We start from the raw sequence: 23,606 nt of genomic DNA, 5'->3' as shown, positions 1-23,606 counted from the left end.
GGGCTTTTAATCTTTAGGGAGTTGCCGGAAAACACCACAATGTTGTTAAGTAATCTCATTGTATTTGGGTGGTCTGGAAGTGCCTTGGAGAAAACAAAGCATTTTTTAGTTCCCACATTTCTTAGGTGAGGATGGAGGGAAAGGAAACTGGTGGGAAGAATCCGAATATAAAATAGTGATTAGGGCAGCAGCTAGTGGGGTGTGAGATAGCTAGGATTTTGTTGAATAATTGCCCTGCCAGCTAAAGCTATTAGTGGTTGGTGAAAGTTCTGGCATACTCAATTTAGAGGTCAGAAGGGCGAGAAGCTTGAGGAATAGTGGCTCAAGGTCATCTAGCTGCAAGGAGGTGAGTCTAGGAGGTGATCCTGGTAGTAAGCACCTCTGAGCACTCACTTGAACTAGCAGGAGTTTCTAGGCTTTAAGAAGGGTAATCCCTGGATGAGGCCTGAAGATTCTGGTACTCGACTCAGTTTGTGTCACCGCCTGAAGCCTAAACAGCCTTTCAGCTTAATTTAGATGTTGCCTGTGGAAATGATGGGCGCTTCCCTGTTCTGTTGTAAAAATGAGGGAAAATCTTCACATGATTGTGGGAAGAAAAGTGGGAAAACTTGAACACTTCCTTTGGGCACACATGGCCAGGGAGGGAGAGAGAACCGTGGACACTCACTTTGGAAGGGAGCAGGAGGAACTGGCAGAATCAGAATTGGAAAGGTGTGGAAGTGACGTCTAAATAATGCAGTTGGGCAAAGAGCAAATAAAGTAAAAAAAGATTAAGGAGTATTGCCAGCTAGTTATTCTTAATTCCCAGCCTGTTAATGTTAAAGCTGAGAAAGTTTTGATGGTAAGGTGAAGAGCATCCTGCAAAGAAACATTGAGGGGATGTGTGCATATGCATGCATACACCTATGTTAGATCTGGAGTCCCTACAAGAGTGTTTTGGGAGTAAGAGAAGTCTGATTCTTACTGTATTCCCCCATCATTTGATACGGGGGGGGGGGGGCGGGCGGGCAGGGAGGCATGTTACCCTCACTTGTCAGTAGGTATCCACATTTGTAAAATAGAAGGGGATCTGGCTAGACGAGGCTTTCCTGAGTTCTTTTGGTTTTCATTAAGGGGCACTTGGTGAGAGATCTACAACCTGTGAGGTCTCCAAAAACATTTATTTTAATTGATAATAATGAGTCAAAAAACACTACTCTTCACTTGAGTATTGGATTGACTCAGGGGTGGGTCAAATGGCTGCGGAGCCTGGATTCATGTTCTTTTTTCCATTTGTCAGTAAATTTTCCTAATGTTGCAGTTCACTGATGTGATTTTAATGGAATTAAGCTTGAAACATTTACTTATGTTAGTGTGATTCTATATAACTTGGTTAGCAATGCAAGCCAGCTAGTAAGTACACAGCAGTCACTGGGCCGCTAAGGGCAATTTTAAGTTGGGCCTGGTGAGACCTGTTTAGTGCGCGGGTTGATGAGGTAACCCAGTAAATCTTAATGTTTGCTTAAAAAAATCTCATCTTTGGTCATCTTGTAAGTGAAGTGTTGGACTCTGAGGACTCTTGTGCCCAGAAAACATTTTGTGATTTCTCAACCTGAGAGGCTACCAAGACTAAAACATGTCTGGTGTTTGTATAGTTTAAGCATCACTGGGCTGGTGAAGGACCCTTGGTTTGTTTCTAGTTCTGTATGCTAGGCAGTGAGCTTGTGGGGTGTATAGAGGTGGGTGAGATACCCATGCCTCTGCTTGCCCTCTTAGAGCACAGTCTCTAGCTGGCCAGTTAGCCCTGGAAAGGTCTAGCAATCCTTTCGATTTCCCTGGGCTGGGAGCATCTTTGAAGGCGGATCTCCACGGTCTGTGTCCTGGAAACAGTTCTGGAACATCATAGGTGTTTGATAAGTGCTGGTGAAATGGACCCGATCGATGTTATGGTTATAGTGGAAAGCTATTAGTTAAGTCCACTAGGGGAAAACAAGGCACACATTTACTTTTAGAATTGAGGGTGAATCCAGAGTGGGGAAACCAGGCGCCTGGTTGGTGCTGTTACGTTTGTCTTTTGGACTACTTACCTATGCGTTATATAGTAGGGGGGAAAACGACGGTGTCACTCAAATTGATGAATTAATTTTGTAATAAAAACCTTGTTTATATCAAATTAAGAACAGAAGGTTTAGGCTAGGGGTTCTTCACTTCCTGTGCCTTTGATCCTCATCAGGGAGGCTTGTGGAGCTCTCCTGAGAATAAGAATTTTAAATGTATAAAATACCCCAGTTATTTGAAATGCAATCTTCAAATTAAAAAACCCCCAAATATGTGGCGTAGTAATATGTGCGCCTTTAGTAACATGCAAAATAACATGGCCTAATAACGTCCACAATTCCGAAGTAGAGCGGAGGAAATCTGTATAAAAGTTGTGATGTGATAAGAAAAGCTGTGATTTGATTGGTGACATTGGCCAGGTGTATTTGAGAATGTGTGATTTTATAAGTATAATTGAAGAAAATGTTAAATTTCAATTCATAAAAGTAAGGATGTGTATTTTTTCCCGTCCAACTTCACAGAGACTCTGAATTATATCCACTGACCCCTTGGGAGCCCATGGACCGTGAGGTTCAAACCCCTTAGGAGCTAGAGAGAGAACCGGACTGCCATTTCTGTATATTGTTTTTTAGGAGGAGGTTTCCAATCAAGGCCAGAGCTATAGGCAGATGTTCCTCGTTTTTCTTCAAAACAATTCTTTGAAAATGTAAAAGCTTGTATTTATTAAATGCCTCCTTGGCTAGTCATTGCATCACACATTATTTTATGTGATCCTTACAATGACCTTTTGGTTGGTCTTATTATGCCCATTTTAAGATGAATACATGGGCCCACTAAAGTTTTCACCTTATTGGTGGGGTTGGTAGCTGGGATTCAAAGCCATGTCTTTTGGATTCCAGTGCCTTTGCTAATTCAACAACTGGGAAACCTCTCAGTTTAAGGCAGTGATTTTCAACCTTCCAGTCTCTCTTCACACCCCCCCCCCCCCACCGGGACATTTGGTGGTATCTGGAGACATTTTTTGTTGTCAAAACTGGGGACATGCTACTAGAATCTAGTAGACCAGGGATGTTGCCAAACATAATACAGTGCACGGGACCCCTCCACAGCATTGGCAGCCCAAAATGTCCGTAGTGCTGGAGTAGAGAAACCCCAGTGTAAATTCTCACTAGGCTGTTGTAGTAAATGGGGTGAGACATCATCAGCAAAATTTTTCTGGTTGTTTTTGGAAGGCTCCATTATGTACGAATCAAGAGGCACGGAGGGAGGGTGTCTTCCTCTAAGGCTTGCACTGGGGTTGGTGAAGTGATTGGGGGTGACCACCACTTCCTACCCAACTGAGCCTGTGGCTACAGGTGACCCTCCCTAATTTCCTGAACCTTCAGCCCATCTACCAGACTCCTACTCTCCTGTGTCTTTGTTTAGCTGCTTTCTGGTAGAAGCATATCGTGTTCCAGTGTTTTAAATAGCTATAAGTTAAAACCTCAACAATTCAGTTTTCAGTGCATCAAGTGTTTCTGTTCAAGAGTAGAAGATTTCTCCTTCTGCTGCCTGCATTATCATTATCCCTTGCCCACCATTGTGATAACACACCCATCCTTCTCACTGTAACCATGAAGCCTAGGGAGCCATGACTGCGAGTGGGAAATGTCGGCTTGGGCCCCACTCTAGGTTGACTGAATCACAGCTTGGGGGAGGGGACAGAGTTCCTGGAATTTGCATTTTTTAACCAATTTTCTCCCAGTAATTCTGATGTTGATGAAGTATGGAGAATTACTATAAAAAGACCTTCATTTAAAAACAAACAAAATATATCAGAAGCCTTTGGGGCACACACCCACCACAGCCCCAATCAGCCCCAGTCATGAAGTCCCCACTATATAGTCTCCCAAATCCCTTGCTCACTTTTCCTGGCTCCAGTTCTTGGCCTTATTTTTCTCCAGTTTGGGGAAGGCTCGATCACCTGGAACTCAACAGATCATTTTCCCTTCCAGGGGTGTCCAGCCTTTTGGCATCTCTGGGCCACACTGGAAGAAGAGTTGTCTTGGGCCACACATTCAATACACAAACACTAGCCCTGGCTGGTGTGGTTCAGTGGACTGCGCACTGCCCTGTGAACCAAAGGGTTGCAGGTTCGATTCCCAGTCAGGGCACATGCCTGGGTTGCCGGCCAGGTCCCCAGTTGGGGGCGTGCAAGAAGCAACCACACATTGATGGTTCTCTTCCTCCCTTCTGTCTAAAAAATAAAAATCTTTTTAAAAAAAGGTTTTAAGTAAGTTTGTGATGTTGCGTTGGGCCACGTTCATAGCCATCCTGGGCCGCATGCGGTGGGTTGGACACCCCTGACTGTTTACCCATTTGAAAATCCTCCTGAGGGTCCTCATTGCCCTCCAGATAAGGTCGACCCCATCAGCATTTACAAGGTCCATTTCTACCCAGTTCTCATCCTTGAACACACACTTCAGTCTCAAACTCCTGCTTTCATGTAGCCTGAACTCAGAATTGAACAACTTTGGGGAGGCATTTTTGTACCTTTTGGTATGATTTGGTACCTTAATTATGTTTGAAAATGCCTTATGGACTACTTGGCGGAGGTCCACATTAGAGTCTGCCCTCATTTGGCATGCTGTTTGGCTTGGTTGGGATCTTTTTAACTCCTTTCCTCCAACTCTGCAATACAGTCTTTTATTTTAAAGATTTTATTTATATTTAGGGGGAGCAGAGGGAGAAATAGAGAAACATTGGTGTTTGAGAAATACATTAATTGGTGGCCTCTCGCATGCCCCTAACTGGGGACCTGGCCTGCAACCCAGGCATGTGCCCTAGACTGGGAATCGAATTGGTGACCTTTTGCTTCAGAGGTTGGTGTTCAGTCCACTGAGCCACAGCAGCCAGGGCTGCAATAGAGTCTTAATTTCACTGATCATGCTCTATTGGACCGCAGGCTGAATAATTGCGCATTGCTGGAGATTTCATTTTGTGTACTTGCCATTAAAAAATTCTATAAATCATGATACTTTTTTAGAGTATAGTTCCGCAGTTATACCCATTTCTTGAAACCTGCAGAGGTCGAATGTGGTAAAATTGGTTTGTGTTAGTTCTTACCTGGTAGTTCCTATTGTTGTAAATGGAGGAGATAACAGCTGTTTAAGAATTGACTCCATAATCTGGGCATTAAGAATGTTCCCCACCCCAGCTAACGAGAGAGGAACGTTTTTAAGTAGTCTTGAAGCCCTGCATGTGATGTTTCTGAAGGAGAACAGGTTTTGAATTCAATGACCAAGCCCGTAGACAATGTCTTGTGGGTTTTTTTTTTTTTTTTTGCGATTGGGGGGGTGCTGTTTTGTTTTGCAGTGGAGGAGTTACCAGTTTGGAATCTTATTTGCATTCTCTTAATTGTATAATGAAATTGACTGTGTTTGAATGGGCACTCACAGGCCTTTGCTACCTTCTTGGGAGACAGACTGAAGTGCTGTGGTCTCTTAGTTTTGAAAAGTTACAGCTCCTGGTGTCGGATGTGATCACTGAGTAGGACTTTGTATGATTTGAATTTAGACCACCACCAGTTATACTAATAACCCTTGGTAGGTAAGGATTACTTTGAAAGTTACGGTTGGGCGTCTGTTTCAAAATGTGTTCAATAAAGCTATTATTGAGTTTACTTTTTGGAGTCATGGATCTTCCAGGCATTTCAATCCACCATTTCACTGCAGTTGTAACCCAAGCCTGCTGGTGTGCGCTGCGGCTCCAACCACCATTTCATGGTAGTTTAATTACAGGCTCAGTTCTTTTGAGAAGCTGGGAAACCTCCCCAATTGACTCTGCAAACCAAGTATGTAAACCATTGCACAAACGCTCTTTTAAACCCTTACAACTAGGCACTTTTCCAGACCCCAGAAAAAACAACTCTGGGGCCCTAAGTTGTGGTGGGCCTGGATTTCATTAAACTGATACTGTCATCTGTGTTCCGGAAGGAGCCACTGAGCTAGTGCATACTTGTGATCAAATGCATTTATGTGCTAAGCCGCAAACTCAAAAGGAGCTGGTAAGAGCCGGCAGCAGGTAGTGTGTTCTAGATTCCTGAGCTGACTGGACCCTCCGGATAGTTTCACGTGCACCTTAATTTCTCTCTTCGTGAAGGCGCTAATGGTACCAAAATCTCACACACTGTGTCCAGTGAAATGTTTGGAAGAGTGTCAAATGATATGTAGAGTACGTAACACTATTTGCAATACCTACAGCTGAGTACTTTCAAATTGTGCCAGTGGATAAAGGTGCTCAGTTATAAAAAGGTGTGAATTTAACGTACTGAAGTATAAGAAAAGTTCTGCTGGCAAACGACAAGGCAGAAAAAATGGGTGGGCCTGTGATATGAAGGGTACCCTACTTAAATATATATAAAGGACTTCTTTGAATTAGTAAAGCACAATTTTTGAAAGAAACTTTGGTTTTTTAAATATTACTTACATGGATTTGTGTTGCATGATTCCGTTTTTCTAGAATGGGAACTTCTGCAGTGAGAATCCTGACCAATTTCTAGGATACTGTTATATTTCACCAAATTGTGTCTTCCGAAGGACTGCAGATCATAGTGATGAAGCCAGACCAACAGGCTAAAGGGCATTTTGAATTTCTAGAAGTGTATATAGAATGCATCTCGCACTTGTTTCAACATGGAACCCTTTTTCTTGGAGTATTTTTCAGGACCAGTGCCTTGGACCACGCTTTGAGAAAAAGTAATGGTGTAGGTTTTGGAAATAGTTTGTAACACTGAGTTTTTGAACTACGTAATGCTGCAGTTGGTTAATGTGGCCCCATTGGTTTGGGGGTTTTGAGGAAGAGGGTGGTGGATGTATTTATCCAAGTGTTTGATGTTCCTAAGTGTGGTTAGTTTAGGTTGGAGAGAGAAAAGAGCTTATTATCAACTGATTCTCTTTGGTATGAAGTACAAGAATATGATACAACTTTTTAAAAAAAGCTTTTTGTGAGTGTTAAATTGTTAGTGGATTTCATGTGTCTGTTTTTTCTTTGAATAAAGATGTGGCAATTTACTTGAAATTGCAGAAGCTGTTCAAGTAATAGTTTATACATTTGTTTTTTTTACATAACTTTTTTTAACTATTTGCTCATTTTAGACTATGTATAGGGTGTAGGGAAATAGAAAGGGGGAAACCCAGAAATCCTATCACCAGGAGACAGCCACTGTTGATGTTTTGGTTTATGGGACCAATGGCTTATTCTTTTCACATACATAACTGAGGAAGGCAACACAATGTCTTCATATTAAAAGCACTAGATTTTGGAGCATGACTGCTTGAGTTCGAATCCTGGCGGTATCACCACTAGCTATGTGACCTTGGCTATATCCTTCGCCTCTATTCCTTATTGGGCTGGCTACACTTTAGTGACTGTGTTGAATAACAGCAGGGAGAGTGGACATCCTTGCCTCATCACCATTCAGTCTATTATCATAAGTATAGTGCTAGCTGTAGGGTTTTTGTTAATGCTGTTTATCAGGTTGTGGATAATTCTGATTCAGTTTTTGTGTTTTTATTGTGAATGAGTGTTGAATGTCAGATACTTTTTCTTGCATCAATTAATATCATGTGATTTTCTTCTGTGGCCTATTACTATGGCACATTACATAAATTTAAAAAAAATTCCTACCTGGGATAAATCCTGCTGGGTCATGGTATATAATTTTTTTTCATATCGTGAAATATTTACTTGTTAAGGATTTCAGGGACTTTCTAAGGATTTAAGGATTTTTGTGTTTATATTCATGGCAGATATTGGTGTGGTCTGTAGGTTTCTTTTTGGACTGGTTTTGGTTTTGTGTTAGGATAATGGCTTAGTAAAACGAATTGGGAGGCGTTCTCTCCCTTTCTGTTTTCTGGAAGAGATTATATAGAACTGGTGTTAATTCTTTAAATGCTTGGTTGAATTCTCCAGTGAAACCATCTGGCCTCAAGATCTTTTTCTTTTTCTTTTTTTTTTTTTTTTGAGTTTAAAAAACTACACATTCAATTTCTTTATTTTTGGTCATTAACAGTACTGTATTATGTACTTAAAATTTGCTAAGTGAATAGATATTTTTTGCTTTACTTTTCTTCATTAAAAATTTTTTGACTATTTTTTCCATTACCATTTAGTCTCCTTATACCCTGCCCCAGAACCACCCGACTGTTGCCCATACCCTTTTTATTCAATTCCTCCACCCTCCATTTCCTTAATATTGTAGTTGTAGGGCCATTCAGATTATGTATTTCATATTGGTGAATTGTGGAAGTTTGTGTTTTTTTGAGGAATTGGCCCTTTTCCTTCTTAACTTGTCAAATTTATTTGGGTAGAGTTGTTTGTAGGGTTCCCTTATCCTTTTGGTCTTTATAGTGATATCTGCTTATTTCTAATACTGGTAATTGTATCTCCTCTTTTTTTGTCAGTCTTGCTAAAGCTTGTCAATTTTGATTTTTTTCTTGAAGAAATAGCTTTTGTTTCTTTTTTTCAATGTCATTGATTTCTGCTGTTGTCTCTATGATTTCCTTTCTCTGCTTGCATTGGACGCACTTTTATTTTTCTAGGTTCGTGAAGTGGGAGGACAGACTAGTGATTTGAGACTTTAAAAATTCTCATTCTGTACTGTGGCGTTTCTTTTAACTGCTAATGTCATTTTTGTGTATTCTTTTTTTTAAAAAAGCAAGGGTCCGAGTTATATAGCTTATTAGCTTGGTTTCCCCCCCCCCCCACACACATTTAATAAGTTGCTAACTTCAATGTAGGAATTATTCCTCAGATGATCGTAGTCTCAAGTGTTAACACCATTTCTGGAAATTCAGGTTGTAGATTACAGCTGAGTGCCCATACCCCTCCCTGTTGGTTAGGAACTAAGAGCTGAAAACACCTTAGACCAGGAGTCAGCAAATTGAGGCCCTTGGGCCAAAAATCCTGCTTTCTGGCCTGTTTTAGTATGGCCCTCCAGCTGAGAATAATATTTGCATTTTAAAGGGTGGTAAAACACACGCTTTTGTGAGAGACCTGCACTGCCTGAAATCTTTCCTTTGTGGCCCTTTACAGGATGAGGTGGCCCACCCGCTGCCTTTACACTAAGTCCAGTGGCTTGCCTCAGAGCCATCTGGAAAATTTTACAAGTACGGATTCCCAGCCCCTGCACATGGCCTTTTTCTCATCTGGAATCCATCATCACACACACCCCTCTCTGTGTCTGGGAGTCTTGACTTGTGTCTTTTGTCTTTCATCTCTGTGCTGTTCTGCCATCACACTTAGTTTTCCAGTGCCTTGTAGGTGCTGAGTAATCTCCTTGGAGGTCCCCTGCAGGGGGCATATCTGAACATCTTCACGGAGTCTGCCCTGCTCAGAGGCAGAAGAAGGAAGGTGCCGGGGCTGCCTGAGAAACAGCTCTGTTGGAAAGGTGATTTCTGACATCACAAGGTCCAAACTCCTTTATCTCTGAAAAAGCTATTTTTGATTCACAGCCTGTCACAGATGCTTGGGCAGAAAACCCTAGAATTGTGTATAGAAACATAAAAGGTACGAGGTCTGACCTGTAAAAGGATTCTGCCCACCTACACTTACTGGGAAGAGAGCTAGGTATTTCCCATACTGGCTAAGTGCTCCTGGATGAGAAAAGTGGTGATCACACAGTTAGTTTGGGAAAGAAATCTTGTTCTCCTGGGTTGAGCTGAAGGAACCATTGCTGTCCAGCCTTGGGCCAGCTTGGAACTTGTTCTCATCCTGCTGCTGTGTGACATGAGGGAAAGGGGGAGATGACAGATGGCAGCTGGGACCCCTTTCACACCTCTTGGTGGACTGTGGATGGCAGTTTTGAACTAAAGGTAAGAGCTGGTTATTTTTACGGGTTCAGGTTCCTTAAGTCTTTTCCTGTCCTCTAACCTCAAACCCTACAAGTCGTATCTTGCCACCTGGCACGTCCCTTTTCTGATGCTGCTGGGCCTGGTTTTGTGTCACTCCTTTAACTTCTTCCTGTGCAGATGACTGCAGCCCGCAGAGGAGGCTCTTTACGGTCCTGACCTCTTCTCCATGTCCGCTGCCTTGGTGGTCTTCCCCTTTCTTCTTCCACAGCTCTGGCCCAAGTTGACTCCTTCCTCGTCTCTGAAAACATGTTCCCTGAGCCCATGGAGTTGTAGGGTGCCTTACAATCGTTTAAAATGTTTCCTTCTTGAAAAGGGAAGGTGGCCCGTTGTTTAGCATCACATAACCACAAACTAAGTGTTACCTTCCCTCCAAATGAGAGCCAGGCCTTTGCATAAGCTCCCCTTTCTGTGCTTTATTTCATAATTCTTGGTTAGCCTTTCATGTGCGCTAAGTAACAATGTGAGGACCAGAGAGTTTGAGCCACTTGACAACTAACTCCGTGGAGGTGCGCCCTCTCTGCCATTTGAGGCATGTGAGGGAAACAGGTTTACCAGGAAGAAGATACAATATTGTATTAGTGTTTGGGTTCCTACCTAAAGATGGATGAGGATTGTGTCACACAAATTATATTTTAATACACCCTCTTTTAATTTTGTAAGGAGATTAGCTCCTGGAGGACCTGGGCTGGTGGTTAATTTTAAAGTAGAATGAGGCTCCTGCCCTGTTTCCAGTAGGTGTTGGGGGTGATGGGAAATGCACCTTTTTAACTGCTCTTCTGCAGCGTGGAAGCGAAGGCCAGGCAGTGAAACCATTAGCAGCACATTTGCAATATGCCAGGTATAATGGCATGTGAGTTTCAAGAAGTAGTCATTGTGGCCGGTACTGTAAACACTCCCATATGGTTTTCCTTAATGTGTGTTTGTCTGAAAAGAGCTGGGTTACTTCTATGTTGTGTTGTATGGCTCCCAGTCCAATTTTAGTAGGTCTTTTTCTTCCTTTCTAGAGTTAATTTTTCCTGGTTAGGTCGCTTTTCTCTATGAACATCAGAAACTGCTCTGAAAACAAGCTCTCCAAATTGTTTCTCATTGTTCCTCAACCCCACTTCACTGTAGTAATATTATTTTTTGAGGTATAATTGACATTTAACATTATATTAGCTACAGGCATACAACATAATTTGATATTTGTATATACTGCAAAATGATCGCAGCAGTGAGTCTAGTTGACATCCATCATCACACAGTTACAATATTTTTCTTGTGATGAGAACTTTTCACATTCACTCTCCCAGTAACTCTCAAATATGTGATGCAGTACTATCAATTCGAGTCACCATGCTGTACATCACTGCTGTGATTGGACCCAGGCACTGAGATTGGCTGCAGGTGCACCTCAGTGGCTGGAAGCCATCTCCAGCACCTGGGACAGTGCCTGCACACAGCAGCCACTCAGATACTTGCTATTTGGACACGGATGGTGGTTGGTGGGGATGGGTAGGAAGACCACCCCTTGAAACCACCTTACCCTGGCGCCTATGGCCTGGCTTATGGTTGATTGCAGGAGAGAACCTCACTTCTGGAACTTTCCGTTGCTTTGGTTACTTCACAGTACCTGAGAATCCAAAAGAACAGTTTGTATATGGGTTTTAGGGGACAGCTTTATTCAGATGTGACTCAAATGTCATACCATTCTTTAATTTGAAGTAAATATTTCAGTGATTGCCCTACGCATCTGCGGATTCAACCAACTGCAGATAGAAAATATTGCGGGGGGCAGTTACACTGTTGCTGACTGAACATGGATAGACTTTTTTTTCTTGGAATTATTCCCTAAACCAGTGATTTTCAACCTTTTTCATCTAATGGTACAAATAAACTAATTACCAAAGTTGTGTGACACACCAAAAAAATGTATTATATTTTTGGCCGATCTGACAAAAAAAATAGGTATAATTTTGATTCATTTCACATCAGATAGCTTATTGTTGTGTTGCTTGCTGTCATTTTTTTATTTGATGATCTAAGGGAAAAGAGGCCAGCGCCCCTGACTAAGTACATAGTCAGGTACTGAAAGTTAAAAATTCTTGTGACACGCCATTTGAAAATAGCTGACCTAAGCAATAAAGTATAACGACTATGTAAATATAGCAAATGTAATGTAAACATAGCATTTACATTATGTTAGGTATCGTAAGTAACCTAGAGATGATTTTAAAGTATATGGGAGGATATGCATAGGTTACATGCAAATACTGTGCCATTTTATATACGGGATTGAACAGTCCTGTATTTTGGTATCCATAGGGAGGGTGGTCCTGGAACCAGTCCCCTTTGGATACCAAGGGACAATTAATTATATATTCAGAGTTGTGTGACCATCAAGACAATTTTAAAATGTTTTCATCACCCAGACAGAAACCTGTACCCCTTAGGCATCACCCCCATTCCTCCTAGCCCCTGGCACCCACTGATTTGCTTTCTGTGTTTAGGGATTTGCCTTTTCTGGCTGTGTCATAGAATGGAATTATGCAATATTAGTCCTTTGTGACTGGCTTCTTTCACTTAACGTCACATCTTCAAGGGCCATCCATGCTGGTAGCAAGTGTCAGCGCTGTGTTTCTCCTCTGGCTGAATAATAGGTCATGGTATGGATATACCGTGTTTTGTTTATCCATTTATAACTTTGGGCTGTTAGGGTTTTGCACATTTTGATAATTATGAATCATGCTGCTCTGAACATTCCTGTTGGCTTGGGTTTTGTGTGAGGACACTAATCATCTTGCTGCTGTTACATAAACACAACTGGATGAGGGAATATAAGACCAAGCTGTTGAAGGAAGACAGGCCTGAGAAAACTGCCTACTTGACCTTCACTTTAATCCATGGAAATTCATTAAGCCTTTTTTGTTTAAAAGATTTCATTTATTTATTTTTAGACTGAGGGGATGAGAGGGAGAAAGAGAGGGGGAGAAACATCAATGTGTGGCTGCTTCTCATGGGTCCCCAACCCGGGATCTGGCCCGCGACCCAGACATGTGCCCTGACTCGGAATCAAACCGGCCACCTTTTGATTCGAGGGCCCCTGCTCAATCCACTGAGCTACACCAGCCAGGGCTAAAACAACCTTAATGTCATTTTAAGTTTAAGGGTTAAGCTCTGTGAGAAATATGTAGACTCTGTATATCATTTGATTTTGGACTTGCTGCCTGGCAACATTCATGTGTTTGGATACACCTAGCATGTCCTGAGTGACTGCAAACGATGTTCTCTAAGCCTTAGACAGTTCTGGGCAAGCTGCTGGGGTGAGAGGGAGTTGTGAGCAATGGTGCGCTCTTTTTTGTTAGTGTCAGAGTGGCTAAGCCGGTGGTGGTGGGAACCCTGGAACAGACTTGTTTTAACCTGACATAATTTACACAGAGCACATTTTAGTGTACAGTTTTGAGTTTTGACCAATGCAGTGGTCACGGAACCATACCCTACTGTGAATGTTAGGACTTCTGAGCGGATTTTTAAAGCAGATGCTGGAATGACTTCAAACTGTATTGGAGTCCAGTTTCCTTTTCTTCCTCTTTTATGTTGAGAGGTCTTTCAGGAAAATCAGAAAGCTGGTTTATGTGGTAAGGGAAACTGCACAGCCCAATTCTAGCTCTTAGGTGTTCTGACATCAGAGCCTCGAGCTTTGAGGAAAGGATAAGTGAGTCTGTGCTTCCTCTTGCAATGAGCTGCTCAGGGGGGTAAGAGGGAGTGGGGGTGGGCCCTGCACTCAGACGGGCCCTCCGACCAGGACTTAAAGGGGAAGTGTGGGTGGGGAAGGTAGACCTGAGGGAGTGGAGAATCAGGTAGGAGGAGAGCACAGGGCTGTGGAAGCACTAGGGTCTGGGGGAGTAGGAGATGAGCTGGCCACAAATTGCCTATTCCGACCCCCTAATTTTGCAGATGAGACTAGTGCAGCTGTGGCCCATAGCCCGGCAAGCTGGTGCCAACTGATGGCCCTGCAGAAGGGATGGCGTCCAGCATGGCAGAGACTCAGGATTGGGTAGCTTAAAGAACGTCCACGCATTATTTGTCCTAAGTTGTCTTGGTGGAAGTTTTTCAAGTTGAAAAAGACTTCAAGGCACAATTCAAGGTCACTGGTGGAGAGTCAAGAGTTTTTCTGGAATGCGTATTTCCCGAGGGCAGCCTGTAATGGAATCCACGTTGTTAAGGGAGTTACAGTATTTTAGCCTCTTAAAGCTGAGTGAGTGAGAATATAACTGAAACACATTTTCCCACAGTTTTGCCAGGGTACTTGGTGTCTTAGGTTTTTGTTCAACGGTCCCTCAACTTGTTGGGCTACTGAAGTTGGATTGGTACAGCTAATCTTCTTAATTTAATGCCCATCACCAGGGGGATCAGTGATGGAATGGCAGTACCAGACCACAAGGGATGGAGGGAATGAGCACTAGTGCCGGGTTCCTTAGAGGACAGTGGGTGAGCAGCTGGGCGGGAGGCAGGTTCCAGCGGATGTACAGGGTGGGGATTTGACCATCTGAAGCTGGTGGTCAGGGTCGGAGCGCTGAGGTTCATTCTCTAACACAGGCCTGTAAATGGATCCCTGGGAGAAAACTGAGGAAGGGAGATGAAACTTGGGCTTTCGTCCTTCCCTCCCCTGCCCTCAAGTTGATTCCTTTTAAGTCATTGCTGAAGAAATATATACAGAGTAGGCAGTGATCTGGAAGTGGGGGCATTAGTTTTTCAGCGGATAAAGGACACATTTTACCCTGGGGCAGGTCACTGTGGTTCTGAGCACTTTGGAAGGCTCTGAGTAGTATGCTAGTTATTACATACTCTTCTTGCCTGGCTAGCCAGAGCTCTTTTAAGAACTTTTGCCAAAAAAAAACAAACCCATTTTATTAGCCTGGTTTGGATTACCATGTCTACCTAAAAACGGTGTGGTTATATCTCTTTTAGCATTTGAATCAACTTTTGAATTTTCAGATTTGGAAGCATTTATGACACTGCTATCTTATGTTCCCAGAGTTCGGTATGCTGTGACCCCAGGCTCATTTTCACTTGTCTGTAGAGCATCCAGTGCTTTTCAAGGGTTTCCATCCCTGGGCAATTGGGTTATGAGGCTTTTTTCCCCCCATAAGAGTGGGGTGGTGGGGACTACTCACATTTAGTGGGCACGACTCGTTTTACCAAAGTCCTGTGAGGCACAGGACTGTCACTTAAACCATATTGTCAACCTCAGTTTAGGAACCCTGAGAGAGCCTCACTTTAGGAACCCACATTTTGCTCGGTCGTGTTACATGCTCCCTGCTAGGGAACCTTTTGGTGGCTTGAGTGTAATTAGTTTGGAGATCATGGGGATTTCCTTTTCTTTTTTTGTGTCTATTGGTGTGGGTTAGTGGTTCTCAACTATGGCTGCATATTGTAATTTCCCAGGGATCTTTAAAAAAATACTGATGCCTGCGTCCAACCCCCAGATTTTCATTTTAATTGGTCTAGGATGTGGCATCAGAATTTTTAAAACTCCCTCGGTGATTATAATGCACAGCCAGGATCGAAAACCACTGGTCTACATGTTCTAGAAACTGTGCAAAGTGGAGCTTATGTCTTTGGCTTCCTCTTTTCACTTTAAAACCATGATTGTGGAAGAGAGATGATGGGCAGTTATTTCAGCTCTGGCTCCCCTTTCTGGAGTGTTGTCCAAGGGCTGGGAGTGGGGTGGGTGACAGGGGAGTCCCCAGGTCAGTGGCAGGGCTGGCACAGTGCCCATGGGGACCAGGAAGTGGAGACAGCCAGAAATAACATTCAGATCTGACCTATTTCTGTTGAACTGGGGGGTAACCCATAGTATAAAAATAAGTGACACACCCTGGCTAGTGTGGCTCAGTGGATCTAGTGCCAGCCTGGGAGCCAAAGGGTTGCCAGTTCGATTCCCAGTCGGAGCACACACCTTGGTTGCATGCATTGCATGCCAGGTGCCCAGTAGGGGGCACGTGAGAGGCAATCTCACCTTGATGTTTCTCTCCCTCTTTCTCCCTCCCATCCCCTCTCTCTAAAAATAAATAAATGAAATCTTTAAAAAATCTTTAAAAAAAGAAATAAGTAACACATCAAATTGAATGTCTGTGTATTGTGTTTTTCTTCCATTTCGAACCTGGCTGGCGGGTGCTATTATCCCACTTGGTGCCTTTGCTAATTGTGCCAGTTAGAAAAAAGCAGACGATCTCCACGCTGGGCTTTGCTGGCAGTCAGGGGCTTTGCGAGTATCACACAAAGTAAACCCCTTTCTCTCATCCAAGGGACGGAGTTTGCCCCAGCTCAACCTGTGGGCTGAGACCCTCACTCACTGCCCAGCCCGGCCAGTGGCACACAGGGTGGTCCTGCCTGGACTGTCCCCTTCACCAGCCCAGGGGATTTGTGTTCTGTTTTGTAATGTGCCAACAGAACCCAGTCTTGAGGCCCTGTACCAGGAGTGATGAGTTGTTTTATACACTTTCAAAACAGAAAACATCTGTTCTAGCCAAGGAGGATTGAATAATTACATAGTGGCTTTCCTCGTCTTCAGGGTAAGTACCGCCGGGGGGTGTGGACTCAGACGTGCCGGGCGCACTTGTCTTCACCACTCTGCCCTTCAGTCGCTTCCCCGGCGGCCTGACCTCGCCGGGCTTCCTTGGCAAACGCACACTGAACAAGGTCGGATCTTTTCATCAAGCTTGAAATCAGAACTTTTTTTTTTTTTAGGAGGTGGAATTCAGTCTTAAAACCACCGTTCTGAGGATGTGATTCAGGCCTCCTCTTTTAATTTCCTGAGCCAATTTCAGAATCGTGAAGCCAGCTAGATCATTTTTCTGCCAAATGAGTTTCCCAGAGGCACCGTTTCGCTGGGAATGAGTGAGACTGTAATGGCACTCAAAGTCGTTGCTTGTGTTGGTCGGTGCTTGTGTCCCCATGGGTGTGTTCTGTGGATTCTGCTCCAGTAGTTTCTCCCTGACATGGGGCTTTTTCCTGGAAGTGGCCTCAGTTCAGTTGGGTTGTCCAAAGGGCACCCTGACACTCTCGGGTCTTGCCCAGGTCTCCTGCTGTCCCTCCTGTGCTCTGCTTGGCTGTTATCTCCTCAAAGGGAGGAGACCCCTTTCTTTGTGGGTAAACCACTGTTTTTTTTTTTTTTTTAAAGATTTTATGTTTTAGAGAGAGGGGAAAGGAGGGAGAAAGAGAGGGAGAGAAACGTCGATGTGGGAGGGAGACATCTATAGGCTACCTCTTACAGGCCCCCGGCCACGCCTCCAACCACAGACCTGGTCCACACCCCTGGCATGTGCCCTGACTGGGAATGGAACTGGTGACTTTTTGGTTCACAGATGGGCGCTCAACCCACTGAGCACAGCAGCCAGGGCCTATTGGCATTTTAATGCAGGGTTTGAAGTCCATTTGCCTTCCCAATCTCTGTCTTCCTCTCCACAATTGCTGGTACCACGTAGGTGTTTGGGCTGTGGCTCACTTCTCTCCGCCTACCCTGTCTTAGGGTTTGGGGCTACAGTCTGTCATCTAGTTTTGTTCTAAATGGTGTCTGAGTTTGGGTTTTGGTACCCTAATTGCTCTGTGTTTGGGGATTCAGAGGATTACAGTCACTCCTTTACTGCCATTTTTGCTGCTCTATTTGCTCTTGTTTAAGCAAAGTTGAAAATATGAATTTTAGTGGATATATTAGTCTGTTGGGGCTACTGTAATAAAATAATACAAATGGGTAACTTAAAACAGAAACTTATTCTCTCCCAGGTCTGGAGGCCAGAAGTTTGAAAACAAAGTATGGGCCAGGGCCACTTCCCTCTGAAGGCCGTAGGGGGAGGGTCCTTGCTTGCTGCGTGTTCTTGGCCTGGGGTGTATCATTCCAGTCTCTACCTTTGCCTTCACATCACCTGTGCTTTCTCCCCGTGTCTTCTCCTCCTCTCTCTCTCACAAGGACACTTGTCATTGGATTTTGGATCCACCTGGACAATCCAAGATGTTTTCAGCTCTATATCCTTAAATTAACTGTGTTCTATTGTGTTACCTGCTAATCTGTGTAGCCTGTGCTTGGCAGGATGGAGAATGTTTTACAGCTCATGACAAAGGGGATAAGTGACTCTGGCCACTCTTTTTGTTCAGGTTTTCTTAAAAAGTTCACTCATCAAACTGTGCCTCACTGGCTTTCCTTCTGAACACGATTCATCTGACCGTCTTGCTTTCTCTCCCCGCTCTAGCTGACGGCGAGACCATTCTTAAAGGCCTCCAGTCCATTTTCCAGGAGCAGGGAATGACCGAGTCGGTGCATACCTGGCAGGACCATGGCTATTTAGCGACCTACATAAACAAAAATGGCAGGTAAGCTGTCCTTGAGTGCTTGTCTTTGCATCTGAGCATTTCAGGAGTGGGAGTTGGGGTGCTGCAAAGGGCAGTAGTTGGGGGTGTCTAGGTATTTTTTTCCCTTCTTTGATAACTTTTGGGAAGGGGCTAGAATTCAGTGCTTCTCAGCCTTAGCTTCACAGTAGCATCTCTCCGGGGCACTTCCACAAAATCTCATGCCCAGTCACTTCCCCCACAGAGACTGAACTACTGGACATCATTTCTCTGAAGCCCCCAAGTGATTCTACTGTGTGTCCGGGACCTGGAAGCCCTGGGCAGCATAAGCAGTGTGGATTTTGGTAGGCAGTGATCTGCACGTAGTTAAAACAGGTTCCTGGGCCCTGTGCAAGAGTTTCTGACGTGGTAGGTCCGGGGCAGTGCCCCGAATCGCATTTCCAGCAGACTCCCAGGGGATGCTGATGCTGCTGGTGGGTTGACCCCACTGTGAGTAGCACTATTATAAGTGATTACCCATTCCTGTAGACCATTGTCAGATGCAGGATGAAAACATGTACTGGAAGCTTGCCAGGAAGCGGAGGAGATCCAAGAGTTCAAGTTTTTTTTCCTTAACACCTATAGACTATCTGGACTTTATGTAATCGAAATGTAGATGAAAGTCAAGGTGTTTTGAGAATGGGAATGTCTGTACTACATCTAGACTGGGTTTAGTATGCTATTAAGATTCTTAGTAATTTACACTGTGAATTTAAAAGTGTGAGCCCCTGGGTATTTTTGATGGCTTTCATTCCATTCCCCCAATGAGTACAAAGTCCTAGAATTCCACGTGACTTCATTAATATCCCATATTCTCTCCTTTGTTTTTGTTAACCGCCCCCCGCCCCAACCATCTGACAGAGAGGCCCAGAAGACACTGCTATGAGATAAAGGAAACTTGCTTTTTGAGACCACCTCCTCGTCCACTATTCTCTTTATAAGTCTAGTTGGTCCACCTCTATGGCAGTATTTGGCATTCCTTCTCCTGGCCTCTCAAAGACATCCTCACCCCTTCTCCCCAAGCCCAGATTTATATCTCTAACTACATGGCAAGCCTCCATATATGTGTTTAGCAGATACCTCATATGTATCTGAAGTTATTTCTTCCTCAAGGGTGATCCAAAACAGTGTCGCCACCCAACCCTGTTTGCCTCTCCATCCTCTCTCTCCATGGTCCGGCCCAGTTACCAGCAGGTCTCCTGGAAGCAGAGGCCTGAGCTGTCCCCAAGCCCTCTGGCTCCTGCAGGAGCACCTTCAGTCCCTCCCTGCCCTGACTTCTCTGCTCTACCCTCCCTGCCACCATCTCTCACTGTCCTTACTGTGGCCCATCCTTTGGGGACCTCAGAAAATCAGACCTTGACACTCTGTCACCTTGGTAAACTCCTGCACTCCCAGTGCAGCCTGGCATCTCTGACTACCTATCTCCTCAGGGCCTTTGCAGCCTGGCCCTGCCTGTCTCTCTACTGCAGTTCTTGAATCTTCTGCCTGATACACCAATTCCAGCCATCCAGAGGACTTAGAATTCTTCCTGGAGGGTAGTGTTTTAGTGCAAGAGCTGTTTGGAAATCACTTTTATAAGCAGCAAAAAAAAAAAAAAAAAACCCAAAACCTCCAGCATGCTTAATTTTAAAAAAACTTAATTTTCTCCATTAGTTTTCCAGTTTCACTTGAGCAGCTGGGACCCATCCCTGTGGTTCGTGTTCTGAAATCTTCCTGCCTAGGCACCTAACTGCTCGCTGGAAGGAAGCACTGTAGCTCCACACTCGGCCTCCGGCCTAAGCCTCTGGTTAATGGCCCCCTGAGGTCCTGGTCCTCAGCCACCTTTTTTCATGTTCTCCATATTCCCCCTGGTGAATTTTCCTTTTTATTTCTTGTTTTAATCCCTTGAGGTTGGTACTTGAGACCCTACCTTCCAGCATTCTATGCACCCCCGCCCCGTTCTCTGGGAAAGGACTCTTTGCCAGGACCACCCAGGTGGTTAAGGGGTCCCATTCTTTTGTGCTGCTGGTGGTGGTGGTGGTGGAGGGGGAGGGCAAGCTGATCAGCTTATTCGGATGTAGCTGAGTGTGTGGTGTTCCAGACCTGAACTTGATTTTGAGGCCATCTAAGGGCTGGAGGTGAAAATAAACTAGTTGCATTTATTTTTAAATTCAAGCACACTGCCTGTATTTTCTGAACAGAGTTCATCCTCTAATTTAGTATATTTCAAGTATTTCTTTAACCATGACTAGTAAGAGGTAACATCAATATCGTCAGATACACATCTGTGAAGAGACAATACACAAAACAGTATAATTGAAAAAAAAAAAGCTTCCTCAGATAATTAACTCTGATTGCATGTGTTACTCTCATCTTTATTTCATGAAAACAGCTGCTCAGATTGACTAAATTAGGGGGCAGAAAGCTTTTTCTGTGAGGAGCTACATGGGGTCTGTGTCACATACTCTCCATTCATTAAAAAAGCTCTGTAAAAACATAAAAACCATTTTTAGAGTGCAGGCTTTGCAAAACATGCTGCGGGCTGGGTCTGGCTCTCGGGCTGCACCGAGTGTGCTGACCCTGAACTCAGTGAATTTAATCACCACCTGCCTGCAGGAGGAAAAATCTGGCTCTGGTTTTCTTTTTTTCTTTTTTTAATTCAATTTATTGGAGTAACCTTGGCTCACAAAACCATAAGGTTTCAAGTGTATAACTCAATAAAACATCACCTGCACACTGCACTGTGCGCCCACCATCGCCCCAAGCAAAGTCTGTTTTCCCCTCCCTTTTCCCACCTCCACCCAGCCCTCACCCCCCTTTCCCTCAATCACCATGCTATTGTCTGTGTCTATGTGTTATGTATATGTGTTTTTTGGGGGTATGTTTTGCATTCTGAAGTTTAATTGAGAGAACCTAGTGGGCCCCTCCCTACCCTCCTTTCCATTAATTACCAAATCTGGCTGAATCACCTGCTGGGCAAGCTTCTTAAAAAGCAGATTCACAGAATTGGCTGCTGAATGATATTCTGGGTCCAAGAACCTCTTTTGAAAACCTGAGCATTTGGTGACTCTCTCTAAATCTTCCCTGAATGATTGATGGCTTCCTTGTCCCCAACAAGTGGCACTAATAAGAAAGCAGCAGGGTCAGGTATGTCATTTAGGGGGAAAAAAAGAGAAATGGCCTTTCCTTTGAATTGGGTTGCTGTCTTTTCCTTTTTCTTTTGAGTGCCACGATATAATTCCTAACCTTAAAATTATGCTTTTGTTTGTAGCTTTGCCAATTTAAGGATTTACCCACATGGACTGGTGTTGCTGGACCTTCAGAGTTACGACGGTGATGCGGAAGGCAAAGAAGCTGAAAGTGTCAGTTTTTCGCTTTTTTCAAAAAGATTGTATTTATTTATTTTTAGAAAGAGAGGAAGGAAGGGAGAAAGTGAGGGAGAGAAACATCCATGTGTGCCAGAGGAACATGTATCGGTTGCCTCTCACCCCCAATTGGGGACCTGGCCTGTAACTCAGGCATGTGCCCTGACCGGGAACCGGCAACCTTTCTCTCTGCGGGAGGATGCCCTGCTCACTGGGGCGCACTGGTCAGGGCCAGTTTTTTACTTTTATTGACTCAAGTATTTGAAGATCACAAGACCATCTCTGCTTTTTTAAAAGATTTTATTTATTCATTTTTAGAGAGGGGGGAAGACAAGGAAAGAAATATCAATGTGTGGTCACCTCTCATTCACCCCATCCTAGGGGCCTGGCCCACAATGCAGGCATGTGCCTTGACTGGGAATAGAACTGGGAACTCTTTGGTTCCCAGTCCACACTCAATCCACTGAGCTACACCAGCCAGGGCACACAAGACCAGCTCCGCTTAATAATGTTAAAATTACGTCACGTAACTGCTGACTTTCCAGTTAACTGTAGACTGTCTTCCCTCCACAATAAGTGATTTTAGAACACAAGTAATTGTTCCTCAGTTGTTTTGAGGAACCTGGCTGCCATCTTTCCCTTGACTGCTTGAGTACCAATTTTACTTTCCACTGAAGGGAATGGAATATAAATGTTTAGCCAGGATGTTATATCTGCATTACCCTGGGGCCTTCCCCTTTCCCATTATTTTGTTGGTAACTTAAACTGAGAGGTCAGGTCGGCCCTTGAGGGCTAGTTGGTGTGGGAGTGCAGAACTGGCTGGGCCTGGAGGCTGTGGTGTGGATGGGGGAGGCTGGGGTGTACTGAGTACTTGCCTGTATCACACAGGTCTGTCACCACAGCCTCACCGTCCTGGTCTGTACTTTTGCTGTTCTGTTCAGCCCATTCCAGAAACCCATTGATTTCTTTTCTTTGAATTGTAGCTTTTGAACAAAGTAGAAGAAAGAATGAAAGAACTGAGCCAGGACGGTACTGGGCGGGTGAAGCGGTAAGTCCACTCTGGAGTGCCCTTTTATGTTTGGTTAATTGATAAAATAGTTGCAGCCGTGGTGCTGCCGCCCGTCTTGTTTCTGCTGAAGATGTGGCAAAAAGATCGAAATCAACTTCTGCTTCTGGCAACACGGTACGCTGAGCTAGTGGGCCCCTCACACCAAAACAAGACACTAGGCTAGTGGCTAGTGACTGCTATGTTGCACAGCACAGAGGGATTTGCAAGTGGTATCAGATGTGTACAGCTTTGATAGAAGTACCAGTGTTAACACATGTTGGAAGGGGTGGAGTCTGATAGATCCTGGGAATTACCAGTGGAATTAATGGATTCATGGCAAGTAATTCTCAGTAAATTGCTCTTGCCTGCCTGGGTAGCTCCTTATCAGGCCCCACAAGTTAGGAGGCTTGTCCCTTGCTCACAAAGGCAAACACATCGATGTAGAGGCTCAGAGGGACTCGACCAAGGTCACACCATCAAGGATGGAAGCATTTGGAACACAGATTTTTCTAGTTCATGGCCCTTTCCAGAAGAGGGAATCCTTGTCAAGAGATACGAAAGTTATGTACTTAATGGCTCAGTCCATAGGAAAGCTGCAGGGCCAGGCAACAGAATTAGGAAGTTGTTGAATCTCTCTGGTACGGCAGGAAACTGCAAGTGAAAAGAACACGGCATAGGAAACTGCAAGTGAAAAGAACATGGCACGGTGCGGAACTGCCCATGTGTTTCATTTCTGTCTGAGCACCTGGATGTGTTTTCCCCGCCCAAGTTCAGTGTCTGCCCAAGTTCATTGTCTGCTGTGTTATCTGCCCCTTCATCATCATTGAAAACCACAGCCACGCCCATGCTCCTTTGTGGACTTTTCATCTTCCGTTTCCTGCTTGCAAGAGTTTTCCTCATCTACACTGGTTTGCATTG

General features: G+C 44.2%; 1 protein-coding gene across 1 annotated transcript in view; it reads left to right on the top strand.

The window, feature by feature from the left end:
* Positions 1 to 23,606, top strand: part of SMS (spermine synthase) — a 44,816-nt gene that overhangs the window by 1,339 nt on the left and 19,871 nt on the right. Inside the window, exons 2-4 of the mRNA XM_045855999.1 lie at positions 18,161 to 18,281; positions 21,547 to 21,637; positions 22,624 to 22,688. Of these exons, the coding sequence (XP_045711955.1) occupies positions 18,161 to 18,281; positions 21,547 to 21,637; positions 22,624 to 22,688 (277 nt within the window). The remainder of the gene's footprint in view (positions 1 to 18,160; positions 18,282 to 21,546; positions 21,638 to 22,623; positions 22,689 to 23,606) is intronic.

Source organism: Phyllostomus hastatus, unplaced genomic scaffold (assembly GCF_019186645.2).
Source record: "Phyllostomus hastatus isolate PE091 unplaced genomic scaffold, TTU_PhHast_1.1 phas_scaffold_12, whole genome shotgun sequence".
Lineage (NCBI taxonomy): Eukaryota > Metazoa > Chordata > Mammalia > Chiroptera > Phyllostomidae > Phyllostomus > Phyllostomus hastatus.
This window is presented reverse-complemented; position numbering and strand designations above follow the sequence as displayed.